Source organism: Festucalex cinctus, chromosome 4 (assembly GCF_051991245.1).
Source record: "Festucalex cinctus isolate MCC-2025b chromosome 4, RoL_Fcin_1.0, whole genome shotgun sequence".
In the NCBI taxonomy this organism is placed as follows: Eukaryota; Metazoa; Chordata; class Actinopteri; order Syngnathiformes; family Syngnathidae; genus Festucalex; species Festucalex cinctus.
Window position 1 is genome coordinate 19,174,660 of NC_135414.1, and position 22,289 is coordinate 19,196,948.

General features: G+C 36.4%; 1 protein-coding gene across 1 annotated transcript in view; it reads right to left on the bottom strand.

The window, feature by feature from the left end:
- gpc5a (glypican 5a) overlaps nt 1-22,289 on the bottom strand; it is an 86,687-nt gene that overhangs the window by 14,290 nt on the left and 50,108 nt on the right. The window contains exon 8 of the mRNA XM_077519710.1: nt 17,350-17,512. Within this exon, the coding sequence (XP_077375836.1) occupies nt 17,350-17,512 (163 nt within the window). The remainder of the gene's footprint in view (nt 1-17,349; nt 17,513-22,289) is intronic.

A 22,289-nucleotide genomic window follows, 5' to 3' on the forward strand; every position in this document is an offset into this window, starting at 1 on the left:
CAAAAAGTCTGAAGGAACTCTCTAGATCTTCACAACAGTATTCATTGTAATGTGTGCTAGCAGGTAAAATGCTTTATACACACGCACGTAAGCTAAATGATTGCAACCACCCGTTAAAGAAAGAAAGTTTTTATTTTGAATGCAGGTTAGGACAGTTGAGGTTGGGCCCCGTATCCAACGCCCCTCCCTCACCTTCATCAGCCTCTCTAATTTTTCATGCATGACATCACACTGAGGGTCATACTCTATATAGATGGAGCAGAGATAATGGTCACCATCTAGTCACTTGATGTGGGGCCAAGCACACTGACAGATTTTACGTTAACTCCCCGGACTGTCTTCTCATTTGTACTCGAGAGTACCTACAGCAGATTTAAGTACTACATAGCCACGAGTGATAGACCAACATGTTTTATTTTCAGGGTTAATACCGATACAGATTATTCCTAGTCAAGGAGGCCATTAACCGATTTTTCAAGCCAATATTCATTTACAGTTAAAAGATAAAATACTAGCGTTTAAAAAAAACAAAACAACAACTTCTTATTTTAAAATAATTTTTTTAGACTTGACACAGGTTTTCAAATGTCAATCAAATGGCACCCTTTATTTCGCCTGGAACCATGTTTTAGAAAAACCTGTGTAAAATGCTCATTTTCTGTAATAATATTGTCAAACTTGAACTGGAACTAGGGAAGACCTCAAACTTTCATATTGTAGTGTTTTCCAGTCTAGCACGAAATTCCACATTCATTTTCAAGGCACATTTTGTGAAAAATATTTAGACAAACATAAAATCCGTCTTTTTTTTTGTATTCAAACTTTTATTAGTCAGTGCCAGTTGCACTTAAACAGATTCTGACTGTTAGGGAGAAAAATTCAAAGAGTTATCTTTAAAAAGAGACCAAAATTATGCTGATAGTCCAAATGGTTCAAGAACAGCTTCGTTTACTTTGGGTGCATCTTTTTCAGGCGTTTTCAGCAAAAATGACAGGAATTATATTAAACTATATTGACAGATATGTTTAAAAAAATAAAAATTGCAGGGAGTTTCCAAAGCAAATAAATAGATCTCTAAACTCTTCTAATGGAAATAAAGTTTTCCAAAATATCTTTTTTTTTTTTTTTTTTTTTTTTTTAAGTGTAATTTTTATAAAGTGGAAATTTAAGTTCCCTCCTGCATCTCACTAAGTGACAAATGCATGTGAATGGAGCTAATTTGGGGTTTTCGTCAGGGTTCGTAAAACGTTTCGAAAGATTTTTTTTTAATTTTTTTTTGACAAGTAACAACAGTCTGTGAGCATCTTACAATCCCCCCCCCCCCCCCCCCAAAAAAAAAAAAACAAATTCGCTTCATTTGCACGCATTCACTGTTCAGTGACATACCAGCTTTATTGGCCTTCAGATTCGTAAAAAGGATATTTGTCAAAATGCCAAATATCGGCACCAGCCTAGCTAATAATCGGTCTATCCCTAATAGCCACACTAATAACCACTGGCAGACCCATTCCACTATTGTCCTATCCTGTCCTATCCTATCCTACTTGCGACTTGTGTTGTTTCCTCACAGGGTGTGGCACAGCGTTTCCATTACAGGTTATTATGTCACATGATGCTAATTATGTACGGTGCTGTTCTGCCATTGTTCTTTCTTTTCCCTTTGTTTTGGCTCTTTTCGCTCTTTTCTCTCTGTCTGTCCCCTCAAAAGCCGCGTTCTGTCCGACTGCATTTTCCAATAAATATCACAAAACAAACAAGCACACTGGGAGGATTTTATACTCCCCTGTTGCCCAAAAAACTGCTGCAGCATAAAAAGACAAACAGGTCCATCATTCTGCATGAGCAAGCAGCTGAAGAGGACATATTAAAAAAAAAAAAAAAGTAGAATGACTAAGAACAAAACCTTGTAAATTTATATTGACCCTAGTTTTGTTTTGAGATTTACTTTTACGTTTATTTTTCTTTGCTTTTGTTTTGAACCACTTTTTTTCCAAGCGCATCTTCAAATGAGTTCTAAATGCAAGTGCATAAGCTTGAATTATTTTTGTTATAACTGTTTTGGGCTAGGTCATGGGGTCATTTCGTTACTATGATGTTGATGTTGTCAGTTGCTATGCAGTTGCTATGTCTCGTGATATTTATAGTTTACATGCAGTTGCTATGTCACTAGTGATGATGATGTATGACTTACTCTTAGTTTGTCTCGTCACTCTTATTTGATCAAATTGATCTTTATTCTCTCAATCAGTATTTCTCAGTCAAGGTTTTTCCATTAAGTGTTTTCGTCTGGATCGTCTGAATCCTCTAATTTAAATAATCATTTCTGCCGAGAAGAATGGCCAAATATGCAGTCAGAACTCTGCTCAAATCTGGCTACAAAAATTGCCTGCTCGAAGTTAAACTTTAGCCGGTGACATTTAACTAACATTGGTGGATGTCCATGTACAAATCATTTTAGCGTGATGTAACAAAACAAAAATTTGCAGAAAAAAAAATGCCAAACTTTTATTTTTTGATGATTCCATACGAAACTACAATTGGCAACTCGATGCAGTGAGGGGCAAAGCAAGTATTTACCAATACAAAATAAAAACGAGAAGCCTATAAGAACTATCCAACAGAAAATCAGCAGTCCAACAGCACATTTTGCTGTTGCTTTTATTTCCCAAAGAGAATATTTAATTCTGACTTGAGGTATGATACGGCATAATTTGTGGATGGAGGTTAACTGGGGTCGTCTGTCTACACCCCGACGTGGCCCATGTTTTATAAAATACAAAGTAAATGTCTTACTTTTCTCAGGAGTCCGCAGCAGTGTTATTAAACTGCCTCGCTGTATTATGATGATGGATCTCCACACAAAACTTTGGACCTCCAGTGACCACAACTTAGACTCAAAATATAGAGATTGTATGTGCCCACCAGGGTTATTATTATAGTTTTGGAATTTTCATTTTGATTTCATTTTGAGTTTTGTTTTTTAAATTTAGTTAGTTTTAATTAGTGTTCAAGGGGGTTCTGTTAGTTTGTATTAGTTTTAGTTATTTAATAAATGCTTAGTTTTCGTTTAGTTTTAATTAGTTTTAATTAGTTTCAGCTTATATATATATATATATATATATATATATATATATATATATATATATATATATATATATATATATATATATATATATATATATATATATATATATATATATATATATATACATACACACTACAGGGTAGGGAATGTCCAGCCAATTATGCAAGATGACAAAAAGTGGGAGAATCTATCCGTCTCTGTCTCCCAGTCACCACCATGACCGTTTGACAATTTCCCAGCAGGCCTCAGTGACAAGCCTCTGGATAGCAAGTGTGATAATGGATGGTTATAATGGTCAAGCATGAACCACACATTAGGAATCAGATCGATTCTCAGCATTGCACACAGGCAGTACGGCCAGCAATCAATGCCAGGCTAATGCGCGAATCGGAGTATGTTGAATGCCAGTATTGCCGATCGATAACTATCCATTATCAGCGATCACATTTGCACAAATAGGACGCTTCATAATGTGGAATTGGGTCATTAACATGCCCAATTAAGATCGTGTGGCAGTCAGCAAGAGATGGAGTATTGCAAGTGCAAATGGTACCACGCTTCGGACCCTGATCGACAATTGGGAGATGAATCGAGAAGTCTGTGAATTGAGCGACATCATCTTTACTTGATAACCTTCACTCTAACCTCCATGGAAGATAAAAGCACCATAAATGTGTTTTTTGTTTTAGTCATGATGATAGTAGAACTGTCAAGATTAATCGACAAGTAATCGATTATCAAATTAATGGACAACTATTTTAATAATCGAGTAATCGTTTGGAGCCAATTAAAAACTGTACAAATCCTCTGATTTCAGCAAATCAACAGCAATTGTTCACTGATTTTTGTAGTCCTTCATGAAAGAAGACTGCCTCTTCTTCAATCTCATGCATAGTTACTGTATATAACATTTTGGTACATTCTATTGTGGCATGATGGCGATATCATGAGGTGGATTGAATCACTTAAGTCTCCACTTCCAACTTCCATGGAATGAAATGCATACGTACTATAATTTATAACATCCAAAAGTTATCACAAGACTCAGACTACTTTGGTCACAGCCTCATTATAATACTAATTGTAGTGTATTATGTTCAGAAGTATTCCAAGAAAAACCTGAAACTGAAAAAGATTTTAAATGCAGTTCTGTGATCTTTATAAAGGCACATCAAGTGTGTTGTGATTTAAGAGGTTGAGAAGGCTGCACTATGCTGTTACAGTCAATCAGGCAGCAATGATTAGTCGCGGTTTGTGTACCCATGGAAACGGTGACACCCACAAGGGATCACAGATCTGATGGGCGAGAGATATGATCATGTTGTTGAAATACTGTTGACACAACTCCAATTTTGACTCCCAGACGGTTATCATGATGTCCAATCTCCATTCCTTGTCATGTCCTTTGCATATTCCAGATATGTACACATAGACTTTGCTTTTCGTTTTTTCGGCAACTATCAAAACAAAAACACACCAGCCACAACTCTTAATCCAATAAAATTCAATCCAACTACTGTCTCAGAATTCAACTGAACACAATAATGCTTCAATATGAAAAACGTTTAAAGTCCGCCTTCAATCACATCTTCAAATCACAATACTGAATAAACAATATGTTGACATTTTAATTCTGGCATTTCGAAAATGTTTCCATTTGTTCTCATCATCATAGTTACACAAAGTGAGAGCATTAGTGCCCGACTTTCAGACACAACAACGTTTAAAGATGTAAAATCAGCCATGGGTATTTGTCACAAGTTTGATAAATCACACTGTGTGCGCTAAATTCATCTATTTGCACATATTCCTCCCACAATGCACGTCAATATAGCACATTTGGAGATGCAATTCTGGTTGTACTCGGTTAGTAGATCGGCTTCCAAATCTGTTATGTATTAGCAATCAAGTTTGCGTCCATTTTCCCACATGAATGCCTTCAGTAAATCAACTCTTTTATCTCTGAAACAAAAATAACCATTTTGAAGTTGTCAAAGATCATGTTCTAATGTTGAAAGCATTTGATCAACTTCAAGGCCTCCCTTCTTTGATCACCGCGAAGAATGCAATGTTTTCTTCCTGGATAAAAGCATTTTTCCATTCATTATTGCTGAAGGTCACCACAGAACATCAGTCTGAGTAGATTCACCCTTTTCTTGTGCGCCGCTGAAAATTTTCTCCATTCACCGCTTTCACCTGGTGGGTTTGTGTGACCGTGTGGTCATGTCGAGGTTTTCTGCAACAAACAGGTAGTGTTTTTTTTTTTTTTTTTTTTTGGTCTGCCTGAGCCATGTAGACCGAGCGTGCGGCTCTGATGCACATGTGAGGGTGACCTTGGATGGCCTGAGGATGAAGGCTGAGTGACATTTTCAGAGGACATGAACGGGAAGGAGAGAACACCTGTCTGTCATATGTCAGTGTGATGACAGCTGCTTTGGATCATGCACACTCCCATCCATGCAGCAGGTGATGGATGGAATCAAGACTTGGACAAAGAATGCTGTAAATATTTTTTTTACTCATATAAATCAGTTATAAATATAAATTTATCATATTGAGAGTAGATTAATTGTATATATTGGCCTTTCTTTTATCTTTTACTTTCGCTAGCATTTATAACTTACACTAATATTTTTAAAGTGCATGTTCTGTTTAGTTTCCATTCTTTTTTCCTTCATTTGCTTTTTTTTTTTCTATTTTCAATTCAATTCAATTCAATTTTATTTCATTCCTTAAAGAAAAGAAATGAAAATGGACAGAAATAAGTAAAACTTATGTTATCTACCCCTGATCAACAACAACAACAAAATAATCAACACAAAATAAATGATAGCGAGCGGTCAAGACGCTTTCAAAGATAATCCTATAAAATAATTCAGTAACATGTCCTTGTGCTATATGTACTTTTCCAGTAATTATCAAGTTTTTAAAAATACAGATACAATCCAGATTGTTCCATAAACTGACACCGTGAGTTGAAATATATCATTCTTTTTGTTTTGTTCTATTTTTTTGTTTTGGAGAAAATATTTGTTCTTCTTAATTTCTACTCACGTTCCCTTTTTTAAATTGAATTTGTATTTTAACTGGTCAAATTTCATGATGGGTTTTAAACATTATTTTGAGATGGTTTAATCAACTCATTTATAATTGTAGCAAAGGTTTTCTGGTTTGATGTCCTTCCTGTCACCTGCCACAGTTTCAAGTTTGTTGTCTTTCAGATTAAGATCGTAACTTATCATGTCAGTTTGAACACCTTTTCACAAAGAACTAGTGCTGTAGCAAGACCACTACAACCAAGACCAAGACATTGTTGAGACTTTTAAAAGTCAAGAATGTTTGAGGTCGAGACAGGGAAGACTGTATATAGCAAAGAAAAATCACAAAAAATTCCAGAGTCCGCCCGATCCAAAACAAAGTAAAAATGCCTTTGACAAGATCAAGACCTTTAAAAAGTCTTGAGATCGGCCTCGAGATCAAAACCTTTCCTGAGAACTACAACACTACAAAGAACACACAATGTGTTGCACTTGAAAGATGATACTTAAAAAAAATTTTTTTTTTAATCCCTTCTCATCACTCCTAAACATTGCCACCAATGTATTTTAACCACTCCAACTCTTCTGTCTTCAAATTCACAACAAAGTATCCGGTTTTCAATCATTTGATTAAAGCTAAAATGACTTTAATGGTGAGCTTAATGAGCTTGGGCTTGCATCTGCAAAGGTTTCTCATTGTCCTAATGAACCATGAAAAGGGCAAGCACACATTTATTGGGCCGACTGTTTTAATAATCAGCTCGGTGTCACAAACAGAGACCTTATCACAAAAGTCTGCTTTATCAATGAAATGAGGAGCTGAACTCTTCATTAGGATGAATTGACCCACACACCACGCTGCGTGCGGATATAAATTCTCTGACTGCAACTCACTAAATAGATGCTTTCGAAGCTCCCAAGTCTCTTTTATTTATTTATTTATTCGGCTATAATGGAGACCTAATTGTGAAGCGTATTGTTTGGGACCGTGTCATTGTATGCCTTTGGGTTTTGCACATCATTTTGCTCCCACTACCGATGACTAATTCTCCATTTGGATGTTTAACGTTTTTGTCATTAATTATGAACCATTCAGCAGTGTTGTATGATTTTTTTTTTTATTTACTCAGTCTTGCAGTTTACCCATTCAGAATGCTCTTATTTCCGAAGTACACTGTAGTGTTTCTTCCATTTTTTTTTTTTTTGTCTCTTGACATGTCCACAGTTTGACCTAAAGTTCAACCTTTAAAAAAAAAAAAAGATCCAGAGAGTGTTTTAAAAACATTTGGGATGGATTCATCTGCTGCCCTTCGGCTTGCATTTCTTTTCCACCTTTTTGTACGATCTGTCATTGTAACTTGCTGGCTGTCTTTAGCTGCATTTTTTTTTTTCCCCCCTGAAAGGGCACAAGTAAATATTTATTGTGTTTAGGGCCAACCAAATATAAATAATAAATTGCATTTGGCCAAAAGGACTGATGAGGTTGATTGATTGATTGATTGATTGATTGATTGATTGATTGTTGATATGTTCAAAGGGAGAAGGAAGAAGTACAAGAACTTAATGAATTTATTAATTAATTTATTTATTTTTGCATTTATTTTGGATAAAGAGGAGGTCAGCCAGTGCCACTGCTGTAGTTCAATGAGAAAAATAGAAAAGGACTAAAGAAGAACTCCAGACAGTGTGGACTATGATCATGTCGCATTTCCCTCTAGTAACTAAATGGGCAGTGATGACACAGAAATGACCACATTAAAAAAAAAAAAAAAAACCGCCATTTTACCTGTATTTGTTCACTTGAAAATCGCAATTAATATGAACACAATTATCTCTAACATGCATTGTACATTGTATTTATTTTTCAACCTTAGTGCTGGATGTAAACTGCAGGCCCAAATGCCCCATTCCAATGTAATGCCCATGTCAAGTGAATCAAGGTGGGTCAGAAAAGTTCCCTGACTAGAGCGACAAAAGATTTATTCCAAACCCTAGCTACGAGTGGTCCAGACTTATCAACCAGCACACCTACAGATCCGTTTGCTTATTTTAATTATCAAAACAGATCTAATGGGGGTGGCGTGGCTCAGTGGTAGAGTGGTCATCTCAAAACCCTGAGCGCTATATGTGTTAAGTACCATTTACCATTAATATCAAGAACATATTTAATGGTAAAAATGTTTGTGCTGAAGCTTAGTTTAACAGTGTGTGTCTGTGCATTTTGATGACTTGGATTGACGGCGTATATTTTGTCCATATCCGCTGCACTTCCATTGTCAGATAGCCGATACATATCAGATGTGTACCTAGTACCCACATTAAAAAGAAGCCTGATTCTGATCTGGAAATATCTGATTCCATGCAGGGGGGGGGGGTTTCTACTTACGCTGCCGTGACGCACATCCGAATTGTGCCACTTGAGAGTAAACAAATCAGAATGGTGCCACTCTGCGTGGTGCCCAACGCATTATAAAACGGAGAGTGACTTGAATTTCCTCTTGGGGGATTATAATGAGGATAATAGCATACATTCCAAATCAAATTAAAGAATTTCAAGCAGTCACCTCGTGTATCTGCAGACGACTGGAGCTGTTTTGCAGTTGTACGGATCGAGGTTATTTTAGTTAACGAAAACTAACGGAAAAAAAATACAACTAAAATTCAAAAAACAATTTTGTTAACGAAATAAAAAACGAAAATGCTTTTTAAATAATGGAAACTAACTGAAACTACATTTTATGTTTACGAAACTAAATATAATTATGGCAAAAATGTCCTTCTTAGTCTTTGGTAATTAATTTAATGCTTAATGATTTAAAATGCGATTTTAAGTACATTTATTTTGATATTAACCGGAATAAGGTCGTTGCGTCACATAGAAGTGATGTCATCTGGCAGCAGCCAATAGAAAAGCACCTTCAGATGGCGTAGCTCTTTGTTATTTTTTTAACGTTGCGCACAAGTAATACACATTTAAAAAAAAAAAATAATAAAAAAAAACTAATACTGAAACTAACAACTAAAACTAAGCATCTATCAAATAAAAATTAATACAAACTAACAGAACCATGAAAATTAATTAAAACTAACAACATTTTAAAAGCAAAACTAAAAATTAACTAAAATGAAAAATTCGAAAACTACAATAACACTGGTACGGATGAATGGGAAAAAAGGGTGCTTTTACTTAAATATCCATTGAACAGTCTTGTTTAAGTGTAGTCATTTTTCGGCACGGCACTTTTTGGCATACTCGGTTCTCCGCCATGTTGCCGCTCTGTGATGTGGCCTTTCAGTCTTTCAGCTTCAATTACTCTCCCTCCATTTGCTCTCACCAAGCCATACTTTATACTCCAAATGGTTTCCAAGAATCATTGCTGGAGATCCTCTCGTCATTCATCTGGTGGGTTAGTTGCCTGTGGGCGAGGTTAATGATGGCAATTCCACTCTTGGATCGCGCAGCCTGTATGGCGGTCTGGCTAAGAGGGGGGGTTAGAAATGTGCGTGCGTATCAGCAGCATTGCTGGCACATTGTTGTACGGCGGTGAGGGGATTGATGTGGACAAGCAGCCATTAGTGGTAGTTAGTCACAACTTGAGTGATGTATTGGCAGGTTCTTTTTCTTGGATTCTGCCAGGCATCAATGATTTATGACTGTAACACAGGTTTTCGTTTGTACACCTTTTCATTATTTAAGTATCGCCGTGTGTTGAAAAGCTATGTGTTTTTGTTTTAAAAGACGTTATCTGAGCTATTTTTATTTGCATTAGGGGTGTCAGGCGATTAAAATTTTTAAGCGTAATTAATCACGATTTCAATAGTTAAGTCACAATTAATTGCAAATTTTATAACTGTACTAATAAAATGTACAATAAGTTTTCATACTCTTGTTTACATAAAAGTGGAGAAAATGTCAAATGGAAATATGGCTATTTCTTTTAGTCATTGATACAGTAATTTCATCATAAATCAAAGCTATATTGTACTGTAAAAAACAATTGTGATATTGATTTGTGTTGAGGTCATTTTTTCTGCCACTAGATGGCATAATTGCATTTGTAAGACTGTGATAGCTCAGTGCATTTTTCTTTTCATATTAAGAGCTACCTAATCTTTAACATGAAGGAGCTTGTGAAATTCTGCACATTTTTACAATTGTAAAATACAAGTCCACAAATATATGCATTATTACTAAATATATTATTGTTAAAGTTTGACATGAAGGTCTCTGCTGAGTTGCAACTGGAATTCCCCCAGTACAGGCTTTTAAAGTAAGAGGCAGTCATTTAAAAAAATAGTGGCATTAAAGGAACTTTAAATGAACTCAGAATTAACACATTAATTTTGACACCCATAATTTGCATATCCGCCGACTAAACAGACACCGACAACCCAAGTAAACAGAAAAAATGTTCTTAAATGTTGGAAAAAATCCTTAACGTCACTACTAGATTGGGGTCAGAATCAACAGCATTGTTTCACAAAACGCAATTTAGACGGCCAAGCAGTTTTCATGTAATCTTGCTGACAAACGACCAGAAACGGGTGAAACATAACCTCTTTGCTGAGGTAATGACCACAATAGCACACCTAAAAGCAACTGTACGAAATGAGCCGTGTGAAAAGAGTGGTGCAGAAAAATCATTGAAAATGAAATATATTACATCATAGTTTATCGCTCCAATCCAAACGGCACTGAGCTTGGTCCATCACAATTTACACGCACATTGTGACAGCTCTGTCTGCTCGCTGCTCGCTTTTGCCTTTGGTGTCGTTTCCAATCCCCCGCGGAGCTTGGTTCGTGCGCACACACACAAAGTCCCTTCAGTTTCAGGACTATGTTGCCTGACAGGAAAAGGGGAGACTGTTGTTGGTTTGTAATCACATAGTGCAGTTCCATATGGAAGTATTATTATTATTATTTTATTTTTTTTATTGCTTGCTTTGCTGCTTTGTATTGTCTCAGCCTGTCCTTAGTGACCAGTTCATTTTTGCAGTGGTGTCACTCGATAAGTGTATTTCCACATTTTCACACAGGTCACAGCATTAGCTACAGTTGTGCTTGAATGTTTACATATCCTTGGGGAATGTAAACTTATGAGCCCAACTGCAAATGTGCAAAATCTTTACGTTGCTTAATAACACACACAAAAAAAAAATGTTATGAATCATCACCGAAACTCCCATGCACATTTTTAATGTTGTTAACGTCTAAAACCTCTGAAAATGTAAAAAAAATAAAAATAAAAATTGGGTTCTAGGCAGCATCTAGGGGTTGTAAAAATAATTAAAAAAATAAATAAATTATAACACATAGCCAACTGTAATAAAAATGTTTAAAAGCAGTTACAAAGTGAGAACGATTTAAAAGAAAAGCAAAGAAATGAAAAAAAAAATAGCTTACTAAAATTATGAGTACGGTGCAAAAACAAGATTATTGAAAACATGTTTTTAAAAACACCATTGAAAAACCTTGAGCAAAGGTATTGGGGTGGCATAGTATTTAAACTGGATTCAAAAGCATTTTATTGGGATGTTCGGAATTTGTATTCACTTGGATAATAAAGGATACCAGCAAACTGGGACACCCTTTTATACAAGTACAAAGAAAAACTATTTTGTAAGGGTAAGTTTGGGGGGTGCGTATTATACACGGCTGCGTGTTATTCACGTCTCACTTTCTGTTGACACTGTCAGGTATTCATTTATCAATGTGTTCGTTATCAATGTAGTTCGCAGTAGTCGTAGTTGTACTGTACAACCGGACTGCAAAATGCTTTGATGTACAGTACAGTATTGTGGTGTCCCTTATTAAAACTTACATATTCATATAATGCACTTCAGCTTTTGATCTTTTGATCACTGTGCTTGTTTCCCTTAATAGCATGCTGAATAATTATTTAGTCAGAGGGATCATTTAATTGACTTGTCATCATACAATCTTGAAGTGGTCCCAGTCAGGCTGACTGGACAAAAGGTTGTGAGCCACACTGCTGCAAATGATTTGCATCCCATTATGACAGCATGGAGGAGGGCGAGAATCGCAGCAGGTGAGCTGATCTGATCCCGCGCTGTAATGAGACTAAAGAGCTTTCTAACAGTGTTCCGGCGGAGCTGCAAGCACCTCTTGCAGAAAAGGATGCTCCAAAAAATATGTAATCCCTTCTCTTTCCGGAACAGTACATGATTTACAGTTTTGAATATTTGACAGTGGAAACTATCGCAAAATGTGCCCAGTTTCCCTTGCGTTGAGTGGCCGTCATCACTCAGCATTATTAGTAGGGGAGTTCTATATTCAGCAGCACTTTATTGCAGTGCCGAGGAGACAGACATAATCAAACACCTGCAGAGACGCCATTAATTAATAAGAGTCACACCTAAAGAGAGTCTTTTTCCATGCCCTCGTGTGCTTACTTCTTCCAAATCGATTTGTGTCTCTCCACGCTGCCACAGTGTCTGACAGATGTTGTTTTGCACGACAATGCTCACAAGGCTGACAGTCACGATGTCTGCAACTGAATCGAGGCTGGCCTGATAAGAGGGCTACAGTTGTCTGTTGAGGTTTAAGGATAGAAAAAGAACTCTTAGCTGTTTCCTAGTGCAGGCCTTGCTGCCAGGTCATGGAAAGCCAAGGTTTTGTGTTGGATCAAGAAGAAACTCCAACTCTCAAACGTTGCAGTCATCCAGGGACACACACACATTTAAAAAAAAGAAAGAAAAAAAAAGCATCGCCCAGTAATTTGTCCACACCTGTTTTTGATTGTGATTAATATGTGCATTCTCCATTATATTTTCAGGCAGACATTAGGTTTATTTAGCTCATTTAGTTTGGTCTAATTAGAACCTCACAAAGTCTCTGGATACTTGTTTGTTAGAATCTTCCAACTGGGAGTGGAATAATAAAACAGCACAGCGAGAGTGGGAAAAACTGCTTTGCATTATCATAAATTGAGCTCGGCACTGGTTTGATGTGATTAATCCAGGTGTAGATTTATCTCATAAACAGCTAAGCATGAAGCAGCTTAAACCTGATGATTTAAGTACTTTTGGCTGCGACCAAATAGAAATTAGGTAGCTCGCATTTTATCTTGCTGTCAAATGACGATATTTTATATGGTACTCGTTACTAACTACATATTTTAACACTTAACTGCATGGGAAAACATTTTAAAAGTAATTTATGCAGCGGTCTCGCTTTCATTCCTCGGCAGAACGTCTTCTTACATCCCCGGTACCGGTATTATCTTCCTCGCATATATTTCTTCCCACTGTTTTTCTTGTTGCTCGCACCAAGTTTTGATATCCTTCTCTGCTGTACTTTGGTCTGGCTTCTAGTTTGTACCTAGTGATTTTCTGTTCATTACTTTGTTCTTTTTGCGAGTTTATTCCTGGCTTTTCCCAGTGCTTGAAGTTTGGACTGATTTCCTTTTTGTTCTTTTTTCAGCCTCAACATGTTTCACGCTCATTTGCCGCTACACCGTTCTGTCTTTATCCGTTACTTACTTTGTTTCTTTATTTAATAAAGTTTCTTTGTTACTTTAGTGTCAGCGTCTGCTTCTGGGTTCAAATGTCCATTCGTGTAAGCCAGTGGTGTCCAAACTACGGCCCGGGGGCCCACCGTCCACTTTTTAGTGGCCCGAGACATATGCTAAAAATGGCATTTGACTCAACAAAAATGGTTGGAGATGGTCAAAGTAAGAAGGGAGGGTGTCGAAAAACACAGGTGCTATTCAAGTTTATTTTAGTTAACTAAAATTAAAAAAAAAAAAAAAGAATTTTGTTCAAAATAAAATAAAAACAAAGATGCTTTTTAAAAACAGAAAACTAACTGAAACTACATTTTATGTTTACAAAACTAACTAAAACAAAAGAAACAAAATAAAAAATATTGCGCACAAGTAATACACATAAAAAACTAAAACTAATACTTAAACTAACTAAACTAAAACTAAGCATTTATTAAAGAACTAAAACTAATAAAAAAAAATAACAGAATCACCCTGAAAACTAATTTAAACTCACTAAATTTTAAAAAACAAAACTCAAAACTAAATAAAAACTAAAATGAAAAATTCCAAAACTATAATAACACTAATGCCATATTACAAATAAATTGGTTTATATACTGTAGCATTTTTCTAAATATGCAAAATCACAAATAAATTATTCGTACAATTTTTATTACAAAACACAATATCTCTTCATAACATTATGTGGCCCTTGCGTCCTTCTGATTTTCTGTATGTGGCCCTCAAATGAAAAAGTTTGGAGACCCCTGGTTTAAGCCTTTGTTCAACGGCTTTTAACAGAAATAAAAAGAACATCCACAATGAACAGATAACTACTTGTGTGGTCAAACACATACACAAGCTTTGTTGGTACGCTAACAAGCTGTGGTACATTAAAAACATTTGCCAGGCCATCCGCCCTTCCATGCAGTCATGAGACAAATGAGGCCAGACTTATAAAATGCGTGTAGGAGGAAGAGCTATTTTCATATCGCACTCCTGTAATGTTTTAGTGAAGGTTCTCCGTCATCTGTGTCACGATTATCTGAGGAAAGATTCGAAAAGGGCAACTCAACCAAAAACTCTTGGATGAAAATATCTGAAAGTCAGCCCGGATGCTCCTGTTCAGAGACAAATGATAATTTAGTTATGACTACTGCGTGTGCACGTAATAATATAATAATGACGAGCAGAGTTCTCATGTATTAGTAAAGTAACGATCTCTGACTACTTGTGGGTTGGGAAACTGTCAAGTTACTTTACTGGCGCCCTGGCTGACGTGATGTAGGCTCGCGCGGTCTCTTGTTGCTTCTTGTCAGGATCGCACAGATCTCACGTTCACATAATTACGCCTAATGAGGATAATCTCTCAAATCGTGCCTCTATTGTGAGCATTGATTTTATCCTATTGAATTTTCTTATCAGGCTATACCATCGACAGCATGTTCTGCTGATAAAGCTCAACGACATGGCAGAAGGATTATAGATAATTGCAGAGAAAAGAATCAAATTAAATTTTAAATGGTGTTTTAGCTGCAGTCAGACGTGCAGCTTGACTGCTTTGCTTTGACGCACAGACACACACATACATCTCTTAACCTCCAAAAACACTCCAAACACAAACACTGTCTGTTTTCTGGTCCACACTATCTTACTTTCCTTATTTTCATCTGTGTGGTTATACTTAATCTTTTATTTGTGTCACTAATATAATGGTGTTTCAAAACTTTTAAGCAAATTTTGTGAAAATGCGCAAAGCGAACATGTGACTTGTGCTCGTTTCCATTCGTTATTATTTTGTGAATATTGAGAGGAAACTGAGCCATCAGATGACGTCATTACGACAGTGTCACTGCCACAAGTCACTCAGCTGACTAAATATTAAATTATTATTATTATTATTATTATTATTATTATTATTATTATTATTATTATTATTATTATTATTAGCATCTTGAACTAGCATGAACATAATTTGGGGATGGCATTGTGCTGATATTTTGAAAAGAGTTTGTGACAGCGATATAAACTGGTCCAATCTATGAGTCAAGAGATGTGTAAAAATGGCCGCTACGCCTCTACGCACTGCCGGGAACAACTTCAAAATAAAGCGAACCAAGGCTTTGGTGCATTCTTGTTAAGCCACGGTTTATTTTGAAGTTTGCCTTCTAATAGTGTCCCCGTTGGTGCACAACCACAGACGTCTTTGCCGTTTCGCTTCTTTTATTGTTTCCAGATATATTTACATTTCTTATCTTATAATATCTGGTCAAAACGTGAGACAGTATGTGGTCCTGTCATTGTTTATTCAATTCCATAGCCAAAATTCTGCATTTTATTTTTTTCTATATGCTGAAAAATCCACTCTCGCCAAGTGTAAAAACTATTTGGCAAATTTTAAGCCTTTTTTTTTGTATTTCTAGCATTTTCATTCAGGTTTATTTTTGTAAGTCTCAAAAATTCAAATATTGTCCTCCAACAGTTACCTCCAAAAACACCCCTAACACAAACATTGTGTATTTTCTGTTCCACTCTGTATTATTTTCATCTTTTATTTGTGTCACGATGACTTCTGTTGCGTGTTTCTATGATTGAAGTCTTGCACTCAGAGGAAGGAGAACTGGCACCATTGACGGCAAATGCAGCAACTTTCCAAATTCTCAGTTTGCAATTAGCAATAGCTAAAAAGATCATCAGTTTTCACCCTATAGAGAGACGTGTGATGAGTTGCCTCTTAAATCACTTGCTGCAGCTGGAGCAGATTTGCACAGCTTGCTGCTCTGATCACAATAATGTGTTATAATCAGAACAGAGCAAACCTTCTCTCTGCAACTAGAGCAATATGCTGGAACAAACTGATTTGTGTGCTATTTAGCATATCATCAGGCAAATAGTAATGATTAGTCACACTTCTAATGAAAGGGCTGTGCTAGCCTGGATTTTGTCAGAAACTGCTGTTTTTTTCTTCTTAGTCTATTTAGCAACATTTCATATTTGTGTGTACGTATCCGACAGGTGAAAGCAGACTGGAGGTCATAAATTCTCAAGGGGTCATAAATCCTCAGGCTGCTTTGGCCTAAGACTTTGGGTGAAACGCATCAGAGGCTGAGATGAGCCATCATTAGGCAGCTTCCCCAATTGCAGCAGCCTCCAGACGGACTGTCAGGCCGCAGGGGGAGCATTTACACAGCGTGAATGACTTGTTTGGATGACCACCCACCGCCGCCACCCTCGCTGTCGCCACGGGCAAAAACGGGAGGGATAATTAATCCAGTGGTTAGCATGTTTAACGATGAGAGGGGAGGCATCCAAGGTGTGAAAGAAGAGTCACAGCGCTGTGATTCATCAGGGGTTACTGATCCTCTCCGGAGCGATAATTTTTTTAAATAACGGGCCTTGATTGTCTTAATGCCCCCATTGAAACTATTATCTTTCATGACTATTATTATGTGTGTCATAAACTGGAGTCTAGGATGACTCTTATTAAGATGGATTTTCATCCAAATTTACTTTGAGCTCGCTTCACTAACTTTCCATGTTAATTGTGCAACAAAGAAGTAGATTTTATGAGACATGAATAGAAACATATATTTTCTAGTTTAACGTTCATCTCTACAAAGACTACTGGCACTATATATTCAATAAATGAACGTCACAAAAAATATTTCACTCAAAGTCTGCTGACTGTTCAGTAACATTAGAAACGGTCGTGACTTACATTTGGAGACTCTGTGGATGTTCTTCGTGATCTCGCCGCCACCCGAACCATCGCAGCCGTCTTCGTCATCGCAGTCGCCGCTGTAACGTCCTTCTGCGTCTCCGCTTCCTGTTTCAATTTGGTCCAACGTCCCCAGCTTCGGAATGGATTTTCCTTGCAGCAACTAGCGGTGCAAATGTAGATATTCTTGTTGTAAATATACGTTTGTTTGATTTCTTATGTTAAATCATATGGATGTTTTCTCAAAGCTAGAGCAAAAATATTGAGTAATTTTGTACAATGTAGGAATGAGCTGATATTAGATTCTGGTAGTATGACAACAAAATCTATAATGACCCCCCCATCCTCCCATTAAACACAATCTATTTTATTTTTAAACATTATATAGAATATTTGGTACAGAAGACACATGTACCACCATGTTAGGTCTAAATAAATAAATGTTAACAATATTCTTCTGTTTTGAGTCTTCTTAGTAAGTCACAGTGTCCCATCGCTGGTGAGCTATTTTTTTAACAGAGCCGTGGGCTACTCATGTTGGCCTTGGGGCTAAATAGTACCAACTGGCACCATTTTTTTTTAAAAGGAAAACACACAAAATGGATCTGTTTTGCATTGTCTTTTATGTTTTGCTTGCGTAACTGTTCATGAAAAGAAAGAAAAAAATAATTGGAGGCAATTAACTTCAAAGAGGCGGCTCGTTTACTCAACTCTGCAAGTAGACAATCATACTTTGCCCTGCTTAGACATCCCCTCAAGAAAAAAAGAAGAGCTCAGTCATTGCCAGTGACAGTCACAATTAGCGGTTATTCAAACCATGCTCAAGTCAAGTCAAGTTATTGTAAATCATCAAACCAATAATCGGTCAGTCCCTAGAACAGCGTCAAATTAACTGTAGTTATTATAAAGCAGACTTCTTCTTTTTTCCTGCATAACATGACTATAGTATATAACTTAGCATGTCTATGGAAGCGTATTAAAGTGCTTAGCTTTGTGCTATTTTGTACATCTGACTACTACAAACCACATTATAATTTGAACATTCTATTTACATTGAATTTACATTATAGTGTATCTACACGTATCAAGCGCATACATATCACATTCACGTTCAATATTTACATTAGGTGAGAGGCTTACAACTGCATGACTTTCATGATACGCAATCAAAAGGAAGCCAAACAGAAAGAAAATGCAAAATTGTTGCAGAGCAAACTCTCAAGACAGTCATTTATTTGAAAATGTTTCAAATTTCATATATCCTTGAAAATTATTCTTTGATGCATCCTGAAAAGTAAAAAAAAAAAAAAAACAATCTTTTTGTTTTTATCTGCTGTTGATGTCGTCTTGGAAACATCTTCATTAAGTCTTCATATTGCAGCTTTTATTTAATAATTTTTTACTGATATACAACAACAATTAATAGAGCATGTCTAAAAATGTAGTTGTTAGTTGTGCACTTCCGTATGCGCAGCACTGACTGACATTTTTTAGTGTTAACGAGAGAAATGCAAACACCTAATTGTAACATCTAAATTCATGGCGTGTCATAGGAAACAACAGAAAATGTTTTGTGCTGATCAGGTATCGCACGTGTTAATTAGTTCTTGTTGTGGTTTGGTACGAGAGTGTAACGGTGTCACGCCGGATGCTGCCGTGGCTGAGATGAGCATGCATGTCATTAAACTGCAGTCTTTAATTCTCACTAGAAAGCTCAAAAGCTCATCATGGCATCAATTTGAGCACACCTTCCTTGTAAATGATACGCAGCATTTGTTGCCAAACAGGATTCTGTTATGCAGAAAATACTTCCACGTTGCCACAACCATAACATGGCACTGAATCTTTTTTTTTTTTCCTTCTCGTGTTTGCTCAGTAAGCAGTGTTCATCCAGTGTGTACACCGTAATGCTACACAACCTGTCGTTTAGTCCAGTCTGGGAAACATCTGCTAAAATGGCGTCCATCTGTTTTCGGAAATCATTGTGATACAGAGTAATAGAGTTGTGAGCACACAGCATATAGTACATGGGAATATTGGAGAGAACCATGTTTTGGACATGCTTTGACGATTCTAATCATTTAGAACCTTAAACATTCATTTTCAGTCAGTGAATGGCACACGAATGAACAGAGAGAAGGTGGCAGAATTGCAACAATTTCAGACTGTCCTTCATCTTTGCAATGTTCAGCAGCAAATTAATTAGTTCTGAAGTATTTTGTTTGACCCTAATCGGCACTGTGAGTGTTTGACTGATGCATGGCATTGCGATGCACAAAGAAGAAACCTGAATGGACAATCTGAGCTATTACACGCATCCCTGACACCGACACTTTTATTCAGATTGTCTTTCGACAACCTTGCACATCAGATGTTAAAACTGTAGTTTTCTAACTTGGGATTGCTTTTTTTTTTTACTTTCTCAGCACCCAAAAGGTACACGTGTGTGACTGCACGTTTAACGAGAGGAAATGTTCAGTTTTACTTATCAATAACCGTCATGCTTGTCTAAAAACAGATATACATATATTTTGAAGGATTTTTTTTAATTAGGCCATTTAAAAAAAATTCATATCAGTAGGGCCGAATTATTATTTTTTCATTTTCATATAAATATTATATTATATTTCATATAAATTTTGTGCTTTTCAAGGTGGCTAAGCTCAACTCAGTATTCCCTCTCTCTACAAGCCGCTACTGCTGATTTTTTGTTTTGTTTTGTTGTTTTCGACTTTACATCGGGTCTACCGCCAGGAATGTAACTATATACAAACATCACGATACGATATCATGATATCGGAGGTCACAATACGACAAGTATCATGATATTGTCGGAAGGTTGGCGATATAAAAAAAGGTCACAATATTGTATGAGCTCATACTAAAAAAAAAAACATTGTACATTAGAGCAATTTATATAAACCACCTACAGTCTCTAACAACACTTAATATTGAGGCATTTGCTAATACAAGCACATATTGAGTTCCTCCACATATTGACTTGGTTCACAAGCATTTTACGTTCCCCTTCATCTGACGATTAGCGTGGATTTTAAACATAGAAGGGCCAAAACATGCCTTGTGAAAATTAAACTGCACTAAAAAAAAACAAAAAAAAACAACAACAAAAACTAGCCACCAGAGGGTGCTAAAACTGCACAAATTTTAAATAGATGTGTTGCTTTCAATATCATGACATGACGACAATGATATATGATATTGTGGCAGTTTTAATATCGCAATATCACGATATTGCCATTATCGTCACATCCCTAGGTACCTCTCCCTAATTCAAAACAACCGTGATTTGATTTCATACAACAATTTTTTGGCATTTAAAATGCAGTTAGATTCAGAAGCATGTTTTGATTTCAGACAGGTGCATGATTAAATAGATTTTGGACATCAAGAAGAGTCGATGCAGTAGAACTTTGGCTGAACCTCCGCAACTGTGCCGTAGAAATATTTGTGACAGGCTCCGCTCCATCACAGTAAATGATTTGGCAGGTTTGACAATGGAAGACTGGCAACTGCAGTGTAACATTGTGAAGCCAGCATCAACCATTTACTGGCATGCCGCTGCTGCAGCGCCAATATCTTTCATTTCTCGCTGGACTGAAAACATCATCAGAGACAGCCGTCATTCAGACCACAAACAGGACAACTACCTGTAATTAAAATTTGACCATTCTGAATATATTTTTGGCATATTTTGTAGAGCAGTTATTCAACATTCTGCAAGACAACCAGGTTAACTTTATCTCTGCTTTTCTCCCCCAGAGAAGTGCTACATGTATACATTGCTACATTATACATTAGGCACACCTTTGACCGCATCCTGCCATCTCTAAAAAGCAGGAAGGCCGAGAGGGGGAGAAAAAAAGGATGCACAATGACCATATTTGCCTGTCAGAGGAGAAAAGTGTCAGGAAGACAGTCGACTCCCAGGAGACACACCATCATTTTGCATTTTCTTCATCCCAGCAGGAATGCTGACGGGGTGTTTATTAGGACCATGTGCAGTCTGGGGGCATGAAGAGTACGACAAGATGGCAATGTACACGGAAGGTGTAAAACTTCACAGTCATCGCTGCTGAAACTTTTCACCATTACTATTATATGATCGAGGAATGATCACGTATGTTTTGATAAATCCTTGAAAAAGCAAAAACAAAAGTGTACGCACAAGTGAGGAAAAAAAAAGGCATAAAAAAGGTCATTTGTACTTAACTTGATAAAAAAAAAATGTAATCAAACCCAATAATGTAATAATTTAACCAATAATGTAATTAAAAAAATTTAAATTTATATCTAAATCACATTTTTACTGCTAATAATACTGTTTAATACTGTATTACCTTGTTAACTCATTCACTCGCAGCCATTTTCACTGAAGCAACCCACTTCGCCTCCCGGCTGTTTTACTGGATTTGGACTGATTTTGCAAGGCCCGCAGAATATTGTGTTCTATTGCTACAAAAACATGGAAGCTACCAAAAGAAATATTAGAGTCTCTTCATTCACCAGGAAGAAAAAGTCTATTTGTAACTTTTTCAGTTTTGCAGCAATTAGCATTTAGCAATTAGCAAGTTTCACCAACTACCATTGCTTTAAGCCACCTCTTCATGTTAAAAGCTGCATCAAAGCCTTCTGTACGTGCTTGCATTAAAAAACAAAACAAAAAAACAAAAAAAAACATATAAACAAGTTTTTGGGAGAGAAGGACAAAGTATTTTAAAAAAACGATTTTACACGTTTTGGAGATTGGATACGTTAAATTATTGGGGATTTATTACATTTTCAGCTGGATATTTTTCTTGAAATCAAAATTGACAATGTAAAACTTGTCAGATAGTGTAATATACATGTTAAATTTTTAGCCCAAAGTTCTGTATTTTGCATTTTGAGAATCTATAAGATAAGAGTGTTAAAATTTTGGT